A 10,277-nucleotide genomic window follows, 5' to 3' on the forward strand; every position below is an offset into this window, starting at 1 on the left:
CTCTTCTTTTTCTTGCTCCTTCACCTCCTCCTCTCCCCCTTTTTCTCCTTCACGTTTCTCACCCTCTTCATCAGAGGAACTGTCTTAGATTTTAACTTAAGATAAAACTTGACACCTTTTCTTTCTCTCTTGTCTTTCCCTCTCTTCCTTCTTCACCTTTCTGTCTTTTTTTTACTTTCTCTCCTCCCCCGTTCATCCTGTCCTCCCCTCGTCTCCTCCTCCTCCTCGTGGTTAGCTATGAGTCGTCAGAGGTCGTTCTCCCCGGCTCTCCCAGACTCACTTCCTTCCCGACGGTCAGCGGCTCGCCCGCCAGCCTGGCTAGCTCCATGGAGGCCATCTCAATGGCGACAGGCTCCTCCCCCCGCCACCGCCGCTCACAGCCCGACTCCATGTAGAAGCCCCGCCCACTCCCCTCTTAACTCCCCCCCCCTCTCACCTGGGCAGGTAAAGAGCCCGATCAGTAGAAAAGTAACGTCACGCGTTCATCCCTCCGTCTGTTGGTCTGAAGTTATTACATCTGTTCATTTGTGAGAACAAAGTATTTTCTCAGGGGGCGGGGTCAAATCTTTCCAAGTCAATGAGGTCATCACACTGACACCCCCCCCACCCTTCTCTTCCTCCAGGTACGAGGAGACGCCACCCGCGGAGGAGGAGGAGGCGGCGGCTATCGGCGACTCGTCAGAGAAGAAGGACCAATAACATCCACCGCTGCCTGCCCCGCCCCCCCACCCACCATCATCCAGCCTGCTGCCACCACGTTTCACTGAAGCCCCACCCCCCCCGCCTCCTCAGCTTCCTGTTGGTTGCCGGGGGGGGGTTGCTAGTGTCTCCATCGTGTTTAAACCCACGGCACCGGCTGCTGTCGTGCTCATGGTGGCGGTGTGTAATTAAAGGTTGTTGTGTTACAACAGCCGAGCCTTGTTGCCATGTTTCCTCATGTTTCCTCTCAGCTGCTCTCACACAGGGACCCCCCCCCCCCCCCCCCCCCGCGCGGCCCCCGTGTGTCGCAGTCTGTCGCCTCAGACGAACCAGGAAGTGAGCGAGCGCTTGTTTTCGTCTTTCACAGCCTGAAGAGAAGAGAAGAGAGAGAGTCACAGGGTGAAGCGAGCGCTTCTTTCTTTTCCTGTTTCCTCGGCTGCTCTTCATTCTGCCTTCTGCTTTCTCATCTCAACCTTTTCTGTTTAGTTTTTCTCAGTTTTTTATTGTTTCGTGTTAGAGGCCAGAGTTTTAAGATGAAGACAAACGGTTAAGTTTTGATTGTAAACCCGTCATGTCTGAGTGTTGATGTGAATCAGCTGCTTCACACCAGGAAATAAACTCTGGATCAGAGCTGTGCTGCTTCGTTTGCTTGTTTGCTGCTGCAGCTGCAGGTCACATGGTCTGAGGGTCACATGGTCTGAGGGTCAAATGGTCTGAGGGTCAGAGCTGGAGCTCGGTTTGTTCAGATTTATCTGAGGTTGACATGAATGTGAAAAAAAGATGATAAAATTGTAATTTATTTTTATCCAGCTCCATTTAAAATGATTCTGTTGTGAAGTTTTATCGTCAGTTAACCAAACAGCAAGCTGCCGATCCACTTTATTCTTTTTAGTTAAAGTTTTTCAACTTATGAGCGAAGACAATGGTTTCAGTTAATTTGATAAAACGCCTCTGGCAAAGTTTTTATAAGTCTCATGGATCAATTTGTCCGTTTTCATTTCAAACACGGAGAAGACTGAATGGAAACTAATTAAAGATTCATTTGTGTTTGTGTCTAAAACACAAATCACCAGATGTGAATGTTTCAGACTCAACATCTGTTTCCTGCAGATCAACTTTACCTGTCGTCTTAAGGAACCACACAAACATGAGCCGGGTTTTCACTCTTAACGTTCTGGCCTGAGAGGCGAGGAGGAGGAGGAGGAGTCAGACTGAACCTCCTCCTCATTTATGTAGGAGCCTGAGGGGGAGGAGCCTCGTCAGATCTGATGTTGTCATGATTAGAATTTTTGCTCTTTCTCATGAATAAATTTGAAAAGTAATTTTTCATCCAAACATTCCGTTCTGAAGCTTCTTCACTGTGACGATCTTCAGTTTTTCTGTCTTTATATTCTTTCAAGCTGATTTCCTTTTTGTTTTAGTTCCTTCATCAAACAAAACCTGTTACATCCATTTGTCTTCAGATATTTGTCAGTTTCAACCCTGAAATTAAAGAGTCTGGTCTTTAAGGTTTGCAAGCAGGAACTTATGATTTCACATTCAGATGTTTTAAAGCTGTCACTCAAAACCCCGCTCTCACTCTCTAACTCATTCCCAATTTAATTTGTTATATCTGCACCTGCCGTTCTACTGGTTTAAGGATATTTGACCGAGTTGTTGCATAAAATAATCAAAGAGCAAAGGAGAAATCAGTGATAATTGAATGAAAACATTAAAAATCTGAACGTGAAATCAATGAATCCGGTTCAAACACGTATTAGAAACCTTGAGGCTCTTTAACCGAACTGAATCTACTCAACAGATTTACTGCTTGAGCTGAGCTTCACATTAATGTCTCACGTCCAGACTCTGATCATTAAAGTCTGAATTTGTGGAAGATTTTCTGAATTCACAGCAAAAGTCAGAACTTTCATATTAAAGAGCGACTCCAGACATTTACTGCAACATTATAAAACTTTGTGAATCCTTAAAGTCTCAATTAATCAATGATCAACATTAAATGAACAGAAGCAGAAATATCCAGTTATTTGTCTCAGTTCAACTCGAGCACCAGAAATTACATTTCCCAGAATGCATCTCTATAGACAATACCAGTGTTTTCACAGAGTGGAAATGACGATGACCAGTAAAATGATCTTTGTGTTAAAAAAAAAAAGGGAGTGGCCCATTACAGTATGTTTCATTAAGATTATTTATTTTTATGGAAAACGTCAAATACAAAATAATAGTTTGAAATTCAAAAAGGGAATTTAGGAACTTGAAATCTGACATTTTCCTTATAAAGATTTCATCACAGAATCTACAGAGTTCCTCAGTTTGTTGAATCATCTGTTGTGTGTCACAGAAACATCAAGAGGCGTCGCTCTCACGTCTACTTACAGATTTTTGAACAGTGCAGATCTTTTAAGTTTTTAGTTGCTTGACAAACGTTTGGATGTAATTAGCTTCACATTAAGATTCTTCATGTTATTGATGTTGATGCTTTATTAAGAGTTTTGTATTTTCATGTAAAAAAAAAAAGACAAAATGAAAGAGTCACACATGTTCAGCTCGGTGACGTTCAGTATCTCTTCATGTTGAATATAATGTTCCTGAAATGTTTCTTCTCTGGTTGTGTTCGTGCAGGAGGTCGTTTTATGGCCCCGACTGTATCTATTTTATTTGCAATAAACCTTTTGGGTGTTTTGTTCACCATATAGAAGCAGAACTCTGACTCCGCCTCATTCTTTGACTCACACATCAAGTTTTCCCATCATCCTGAGCAGCACTTTGATATTCATATTGAAGGAGCACATCTATGATCTGTGCTGGATCAGATAATGTGATGTGTTTGAGACATTCCACATTGACAGTTCAACATTTATGGTTTTTAGATGGGCACTTAAATTCCATGTCTAAAATGAAATCCTAGAGAAACACACAGGAGCTAGAATTGATCCCTGAGGAACTCCACATTTAAATAGAACCACGGTTCCTCTTCATGTCCACGACGAAGAGGAGGAAAGACCGAGGCAGACAGAACGGGTTTCAAATCAGGTTGGATCCAAACTCTCCAGCTCAATATTCACACTATGTATTTGCTTGTGTTTGGAAAATAGAGTCTCCTTCTGATTTCAGTGCTGTTTTTCATATTTAATAAAAAAAAAGAAAAAGTTTGCAGATTAAACATCACTTTACTGATTACAATTTTAATTTGTTTACGATTCAAGATAATTTCCTCAAAAAGCCTAAAATATTGACATAAAACTCAGAAGTCAGATAATCTATGATGTATAATTGATTATTTAATAGTTCGAGGCAGATAAATAAAAAAATATTTGTTGGTCCTTTTTTAGTTTTTTACTGAAATATTTTGTTGTTTGGGTGCAACGTGAGTTCCCTCCCGAAAGTCAATGCTTTTATTTTGTAATAACCAGAAGTTTTCTCATCAGTAATTATGCCCAAAATGTATTGTTATTACTACTAATATTACTACTTATAATGATAAGAAGAAGAAGAAGCAGATGGAGAAATTAGTCGTGTATATTTTTTCTGTTATTTGTATTGATAATAATAAAAGAAGAAATGTTGTTTGTGTATATATATTTTTATTATTAATATTAATAAGAATACGAATAAGAAGGATGTGAAGAAGAACAAGAAGAGAGTAGAATAATTAATGAGCTGTGTTTTCAACCTGTTTTTATTGAGTAGTTTTCTGCTGTAATCAATTGTTTGTGGGTATTTCACTGCATTAGACTTTTAATCCGAAAAATATCCACTAACCGGAAACGCAGCCGTACATCCGGCGGTGGGTCAGGCGGAACAAAGGTTCTGGAATCGAACTCGTCTCTGCTCCGTGTGGTTCCTCCGCGCTGAAGATGGGGGAGGCGGACGTGACGCTGAATCAGACCGATGAGAAGCCCCCGGACTCGGCGCTGGTCCCCGGGGAGGACTCGGTGGTGTGGAGCCACGAGGTGGAGGTCTGCCTGTTCCACGCCATGATCGGACACAAGCCCGTGGGTAAGAGCCGTTAGCATGTTAGCATGTTAGCTGCTGGAGCTGCGGGGCTCCACAGCCCGAGGACCGGGGACAGGCTCCCGAGGGGCCCCGGGGGACACTGCGGAGTTCCGGGTAGTTCCGCTGCTTCGAGCCGGTCGGAGCTGGTTAGTGACGGTGACCGGAACCAGCTGGAAACACAACTTGAAAACAAACTGTGACGTGTTCAGGTTTAATCCTCTGAAGTCAGGACCAGTTCGAACTGTTCGGTCCGTAGAAGTTTAAAGAACCAGTGGGTCCCAGCAGAATGTGCTGGGACCCGAGTCCGAGAAACCAGTTTCACTTCGGATTCAGAACTAAATTGATCCCAAGGAGAACAATTGATTTACAGTTTGCTCTGTTCACATTCACAACAGACACAGGTCAACAGACTCAGGTCAACAGATCAACAGATACAGATCAACAGACACAGGTCAACAGACACAGGTCAACAGACTCAGATCAACAGACACAGGTCAGTGGAGGACGTCAAATAAACAGCGATAAAAAGACAATAACCAGTTAATATATAGAGACATGTTGTTATCGTGTAGAAATCCTTGAGCTGTCACTAGAGTGGGCCGACTGGGGATCTGTGAGTTCTCCTCACAGGCTCAGAGGTTCACACGTCTCTCTGATCTGGGATCAGACCATGACGAGGACAGACCAGCTGTTCTTGTCTTTAATGGACAATCTGCTGAACCAGCAGATACGAGATGAAAGACCTTCGATAATTGAACAATAAAAGAAAGAGTTTCCTCATCATGTGATTCTCTGTGATCACTCGACTCAGAGTTCATATCAAAGAGTCAGGAAGCTTCAGGTTGAGCTTCAGCTCCATGAGGCTGGGTCACTGGTTCTCCATCTACCTGGTGCTGAACGGACCACTGTTAAAGGTTCAGTGTGTAGGATGTAGTGACATCTGGTGGTGAAGTGTCGCGTTGCAGCTGAACCTATGATGATGCAGTCATCATAGAAACTCAGAAGCTTTAGTTTGTCCAGTCTGGGCTACTGTAAAAAAAAAACATGGCTGCCTCCGTAGAGAGGACCTGCTCCTGATGTAAATATAAAGTTTGTAAATATAAAGTATGTAAATATAAAGTGCCCATTCTAGGGTAAAGAAAACAACTATTCGTATAATTTAGAGAAAACACACTAATTAAACATGACTAGAATTATTTAATATTCGATTTCTGCCGATCGATCCTTCACCTGAATCTCACACACTGGACCTTTAAGGTTGGGATAAGACGTAAACATCCGTCAGCAACCAATCAGATCACTGGAAAACCACAGTGAGGGATCTACAGGATCCCATCTTCCTCTCGCTGGACAAAAATGATGCCAAAACATCCGAGGATTTGAACGCTGCCATCTTGTGTCTAAGCTGTCAATCATAACGTCCCAGCCCCATTTATTATCATCAGATAACTAATTCAAACTGAACTGATCAGAAACATGAAAACTTGAACAAACATCACTGAGATAAGAACGACCTCAAATTTAACATTTATATAACGTCTACTTTGAATTATTTTTTTATTTAGTCCATGTCCCATCTGCTAACATGGAGGAGGCGGGGCTTGATCAAGATGATTTGGCTTCACTTTTGGGAGCCGTCATGTCGTCCATCTTTATTCACAGCTTGTTCAAGCTTTTGATTTAATTAATTATTTGAGGATATAAAAACTTTTTCAGTTGCATGATGGACAGCTGAGACTGGCCCCTGATTGGCCGGTCTGGTGTATGGGCGGGAATTCGATAATGCGGCTCCACTACTCCACACAACCGTGAGATGGTGGCGCCTGAATCTGAGACATTTTAGCTTCGAGAGGAAGTGGAGACTTTATACAGTCTGTGATTGGTCCTCGTGGTCGTCCTGCAGGATGAGTCTGGAGCCAATCAGACGCCTCCTGATGCGACGGATGAGAATCTGAACTGAATGAATCGTTACCTTGTGTTTGTGCTGATGAACCGAGTCACAGAACTAACGGATGTGAGCGGGTTGAGGAGGAAGTGGTTGACCGTCTGTTTGAACGTTCAGGTGTGAACCGTCACTTCCACATGATCTGCATCCGAGACAAGTTCAGTCAGAACATCGGACGCCAGGTCTCCTCCTCTGTCATCTGGGACCATCTGGGGACCATGTACGACATGCAGGCTCTGGTGAGGACACACACACCATGTGTCTGCGCTCAGCGCTCTGAGGACTTTACCTGACCCTGTGTGTGTGTCTGTGTGTGTGTGTCTGTGTTATGCGTTGCAGCACGAGTCAGAGATTTTACCATTTCCAAACACAGAGAAGAGTTTCTCTCTGCCTGATGACATCATCCAGGAAGTGAAAGAAGGTGAGACGTGATGTCATGTGTGACATCATTAACACTCGGGTCATTTAGTGACATCACAGCTGTTTCACGATGAACACGAGCAACAACATAAATTAAGTTGAATTATTATCCCACATAAATAAATATAAAGTATTTAGCGTCGGTTTAAATGAAGTATTTTTAGTTTGTAATGTTGTGTTCTCTTATAATTTATTATAAAGTAAAGTTGTGTGTTTGTATTGTTGTGTTCTCTTGTCCTGTGTTGATACTTCAGAGTTATTCCTTGTCATTAGTGAGTCGTTCTCAAACTCTTCTACAAACAAGTCACTTTTTATACCCAATGTTTTTAATTAAATGAAACTGAACTGTCTTTATCACTGTTAACTGTTCGTGTGTGTGTGTTTGTGTGCGTTTGTTTGTGTTTGTGTGTGTAGGGAAGCTGGGCTCGGAGGAGGAGAGCAGAGATGAGTTCAGGATGGAGAGAGAACCTCCAGCGACACATGAAGAAGGTATCGAACCTAAACGAGCCTCGGTCACAAGGTTCAGTGTCGAGTGTTCAGTGAATCTGAATCTGTCTCGTTGTCTCCTCCTCTTCAGGCAGCAACTCGTCGGTGAAGATGTCCGAGCGAACGAGCAGCAGCCGGGACAAGGAGAGAGAGCGAGACAAGGAGAAAGGAGGGAGCGAAGGAGGTGGAGGTGGAGGAGGAGGAGCGAAGGAGGCGGAGAAGAGGAAGAGGAGCCGTGCGGCTGAGAAACTGCTGTCGTCTTCCAACCCTGCGAGTCCGGGAGGAGTCAAGAGGAGACGCACCTGAGGGACGGAGAGAGAGAGAGGGACAAGGGGGGAGGGGTGAAGGAGGAAAAATGAACAAGTGAAGACGAAGAAGGTGGCATCAAACCTGTGAGCTTTGTGTCACCTGACCATTTGCTGTCCGGTCGCAGTGCCGCCGACATGAGTGACGTCACCACGGAGAGAAAAAACCACCATGAACGCCTGTTACCGCTCCGTGGCCTCTGATTGGCTGATTCATCGCCCGTCACAGTTTTCCATCATGTGATCAGAGTGGGAGGAAGTGACACGTGTGGACGTCACAGCTCTTGATTTTTTTATTTGTGTTTTTATTATATTGTTGTTTTAGAGAAGAAGAGTTGTTTTAAAGTCAGTTTTGTTTTTTAGTTTCCGTTCGATTCGCTCGAAGAATCAACTGAACGTCGTCAGACGATGAAATACAAACATCGTGAAGTCAGCAAACGTCAGAGTCGACTCGACGTGCTTTCAATCTCACAATAATTAAATTGTTGATAATTCAAACATTTTAGGTTGAATATAAGCGTCTGTCGCGCTCTGTAACTTTTTAATTTGTCCGTGTGTGGGCGGGGTTTAAGTCACGTGAAGGTTGTGACGTCGATCTGAAACGTTCGATTCTCCACGATGCTAACGACGTCACAACGTGTTCTTTTATTTCACACTTTCTTCTCTGGTCAGAACCTCGTGCCTACGTTACCCAGTGTGCAGTTCTGCTGTTGTCTCAGTACTGATGTGTCCTGAAGCTTCTGTCCGACGCCACGTCACCGACTGCAAATAAAGATGGACGACGCATCTCCACTTCCTCTCACTGTCCAGAAGTGAAGCCAAAATATCTCAGAAACGAACGCTGCCATCTTTGGCAAAAATGTATTTAACGTTTACTTTTTATTTTGTTGGTCCGTGTCCCATCTGCTAACGTGGTGAAGGCAGAGTTAATGACCTACACTGCTGCCAGCCACCAGGGGGAGTTTAAGGGAATTTGGCTTCACTTTTATAGAGCTGTCACGTCCTCCATCTTTATTTACGCTCATGTCCAGAGATGCTGAAGTCACCTGGAGACGAGACGTGCGTGACTGGCGTCAACAGACTTGTTCACGTCATCGGTCACAGACCTGAACGCAAATGGACAGACGTACGACAGACGTACGACAGACGTCCGCGCAGTCAGAGCAGCGACACACCTGATGTAGCGTTTAGCCATAGAAAACGTATCTTCCAGTTTGTTACAGACCTCCATATCGACAGCGGCCATCTTGGTCGTTCTAGAAAGCAGTTGAGTGACGCTCGTCCGTCAGTCATCGTATCGAACCCTCAGATAAACGGTGATTAGTCTCAGTGAAGAGTTTCTGTCCCTGGGTTCTGTCTGTGAGGTCGTTGCTGTTCCTGCAGACGAAGCTGAGGGCAGAGACGTGTCCGTTCACCTCCGGTTTTAAAAGCATCTTTGGATCCGAGCGTCGGTGGAGAAGATCCCAGCAGCTTCTCACCAACATGAACCTCTGAAGCTTCACGTCATGAAGATGTGTGACTGTTCACTGTTCGATTCCAGAGTCTCTTCTGTGTGCAGATGAATTCAAGTGTCCACGGATAGTGAGCAGAAAACTCTCTGATCAATATCCTTTAAAAAGATGGTCTCTTTTTTTTAAACGTCATGTTATTTATTGATGGATGATGAGCTCATACATGAGTCTGTTTGTGTCATTAAAGCTGAACTCAGATCAGATATGACTCATTTCATTATTCAGTAACTAAAGCACTCGCGGTAGAGTACTCCTAATGTACTTGTAATCGAGTATTTTAATTTCATAGTAAAATATTTTAATTGTACTTTTCACCTGTTGTAAATATAATAAATATAATCACAGAAAATATAAATACACACTTTTAAACAAAAAATTGACTTCATGCATATATATATATATATACACACATGATCAAATATGTATATATAATTAAAAAATGGTTTTTCAAAATTTTTCATGGTTTAAACAAAATGTTTAACTATTAAAATGATTTAACTAATCAATAAAGAAATGGACTAATCAACGATTAAAATAATTATATTGTTATAGGGAGTAAGGACTTTTATAGTTGTTACAGGTGAAGCTGCAGGACGTCTCTGCAGCCACAGGGTGGCGCTGTCCATCTGCTAAAATGTCCGTCCTAAAATCATTTATTAATTTATCTAAATTATATTAAGTTTCTAATAAAGATTTGATGGTTAGAAATATCTGGTGAAACATTTTAATACATATAAATATGAATATATAATTTCATTGATAAATACGTCTCAGGTCAGACCGAATCATCTTTCATTCAGTGTTTCTGTTTGATGAGCTGAGAAATCCTGTGAAACAACCAAGAGATCAGTGAACTCAACTTTTTAATCAATCATCTTACTTTAAAAACATCAACTGTACATTCAAGGGTTT

General features: G+C 42.7%; 2 protein-coding genes across 6 annotated transcripts in view; both read left to right on the plus strand.

Moving 5' to 3' along the window:
* The window catches only part of hm13 (histocompatibility (minor) 13), a 79,467-nt gene extending 76,061 nt beyond the window's left edge, over positions 1 to 3,406 (plus strand). For 4 of the 5 annotated variants that reach the window (XM_053425896.1, XM_053425895.1, XM_053425893.1 and 1 more), the window contains one exon: positions 624 to 3,406. In XM_053425896.1, coding sequence (XP_053281871.1) covers positions 624 to 699 — 76 coding nt within the window. In that variant the 3' untranslated portion in view covers positions 700 to 3,406. Of the gene's footprint in view, positions 1 to 235; positions 578 to 623 lie in introns of those variants that run through there. The other variant, XM_053425897.1, reaches the window with a different exon arrangement.
* A 1,070-nt stretch (positions 3,407 to 4,476) lies between these two features.
* Positions 4,477 to 9,566, plus strand: mrgbp (MRG/MORF4L binding protein). The gene is made up of 5 exons (XM_053425906.1): positions 4,477 to 4,701; positions 6,761 to 6,882; positions 6,983 to 7,064; positions 7,478 to 7,552; positions 7,641 to 9,566. Exons 1-5 carry the CDS (start codon positions 4,560 to 4,562, stop codon positions 7,853 to 7,855), a joined length of 636 nt encoding a protein of 211 aa, XP_053281881.1. The 5' UTR covers positions 4,477 to 4,559; the 3' UTR covers positions 7,856 to 9,566.
* The last annotated feature ends 711 nt before the right edge of the window (positions 9,567 to 10,277 follow it).

This window comes from Pleuronectes platessa, chromosome 6 (genome assembly GCF_947347685.1).
Source record: "Pleuronectes platessa chromosome 6, fPlePla1.1, whole genome shotgun sequence".
Taxonomy (NCBI): domain Eukaryota; kingdom Metazoa; phylum Chordata; class Actinopteri; order Pleuronectiformes; family Pleuronectidae; genus Pleuronectes; species Pleuronectes platessa.

What these genes read in the sequence shown, in the direction of transcription:
- mrgbp (XM_053425906.1), top strand. Translation starts at nt 4,560, where the DNA reads ATGGGGGAGGCGGACGTGACGCTGAATCAGACCGATGAGAAGCCCCCG. An exon ending in CATCCAGGAAGTGAAAGAAG is followed by an intron (nt 7,065 to 7,477) that starts GTGAGACGTGAT and finishes TTGTGTGTGTAG; the next exon opens with GGAAGCTGGGCTCGGAGGAG. An exon ending in TCCAGCGACACATGAAGAAG is followed by an intron (nt 7,553 to 7,640) that starts GTATCGAACCTA and finishes CCTCCTCTTCAG; the next exon opens with GCAGCAACTCGTCGGTGAAG.